The sequence below is a fragment of the Aplysia californica genome, unplaced genomic scaffold (genome assembly GCF_000002075.1).
Source record: "Aplysia californica isolate F4 #8 unplaced genomic scaffold, AplCal3.0 scaffold00611, whole genome shotgun sequence".
Taxonomy (NCBI): Eukaryota; Metazoa; Mollusca; class Gastropoda; order Aplysiida; family Aplysiidae; genus Aplysia; species Aplysia californica.
The window spans coordinates 54,076-55,464 of NW_004797881.1; the positions used below are offsets into that span (position 1 = coordinate 54,076).

Below are 1,389 nucleotides of genomic sequence, written 5' to 3' on the forward strand. Positions count from 1 at the left end.
AGACAGACAGACAGACAGACAGACAGACAAAGGTGACCCAGATGTGACCCCTCTAAGAGTGAAGACACCAGACAGACATTCTTGGTCAAATAAACTCCGAATGGACTTGGGGTGGGAGGGGGGGGGGATAAACTTTAAGTTCTACCACCAACTCACTTTCTATTTATCAATCATGATAACGTTTATCACATTTTGAATCATCAGAATCTTCTATTTGCTTCTACTACACATTATTTCATTGTACCAATTAGTATCCTTGCCACTAAATTGTGTCAGATGTGTATAAAAACAAATCCAGCTCATAGAGAGCACAGATTTGAAGAAAGGTTAATGTCTTATACCAAAATCATGACCAATTTCATACGACAACTTGGTACAGATTATATAAATGAAAACTTATATAAAAGAAAAATGATAAAAAGGTAAAATTAGAGAATGTTTAATCTTTAAAATAAAAAGGATATTACTATTAGGTGCAATATCGAGCTTGTGTTCAAACCGTGGCGGGTGAGAAGAGAAAAGTGTTCACTCCAGAAGTATTGTTGTTGTTGTTGTTGGTGATGATGATGGTGTTGCTGTCATCGTCGTCGTCGTCGTTGTTGTTATTGTTGTGTTGTTATTGATGCCATTGTTGTTGTTATTGTTGTTGTCGTTGATGTTAGTATTGAAGTTGTTGTTATTGTGTCGTTGTTTTTGTTGTTGTTGCTGTCGTTGTTGTTGTTGTTTTTAGTGTGTGAAATCAAAATGAAAAACTGTGTTGAACCCGACACCAAATCTTAGTAAGATCGCCGAATGTAAGTGATGCAATATCCTTCCCAAAGTATAAGTTTTTGTGAGATTTCAGACAAAACAAACACACACATACGCACAAACACACACACACACCCACAAACACACACATACGCACAAACACACACACACACACACACATACGCACAAACACACACACACGCACACACACACATGCACCTAGAGGGCGACTCAGAAAGACTTGGATAGAGGGAGTCCGGGAAACATTAACCACCCACGGCATCCCCCTGACCCAAGCTCTCCGGCTGGTGGCAGAGAGACGTCTCTTTCTTCCCTCGACACCCAACATGGTATAAGCGGAGGATAAAAGTAAAAGTAAAGTAAAAGTAAAGTGAAAGTAAAAGACTGACCTTGAACCAAAGCAGGGAGGAGGCGGGTGGGAACATGGTGACGTCACAGCGGATGACCAGCTGGGCGTCCCCCTGGTTGGCTGTGACTGAAGGGTCCACGGAGATCTTGGGGTCAGCTGATGGCGGGGAGGAGGGGTGGTTGGAGGGGGGGAGGAAGGGGAGTGATGGATGGTGCGTTGGGGTAGGAGTGGTTTTTGAATGGGGGTGGGGTGGGAGGAGGGGTGGTAGG

The 1,389-nt window shown here is 43.1% G+C and overlaps 1 protein-coding gene across 1 annotated transcript in view; it reads right to left on the bottom strand.

The window, feature by feature from the left end:
- Positions 1-1,389, bottom strand: part of LOC101848774 (hemicentin-1) — a gene marked incomplete in the record, with an annotated part of 58,272 nt that overhangs the window by 4,250 nt on the left and 52,633 nt on the right. The window contains 1 exon segment of the mRNA XM_035972202.1: positions 1,161-1,276. Within this exon segment, the coding sequence (XP_035828095.1) occupies positions 1,161-1,276 (116 nt within the window).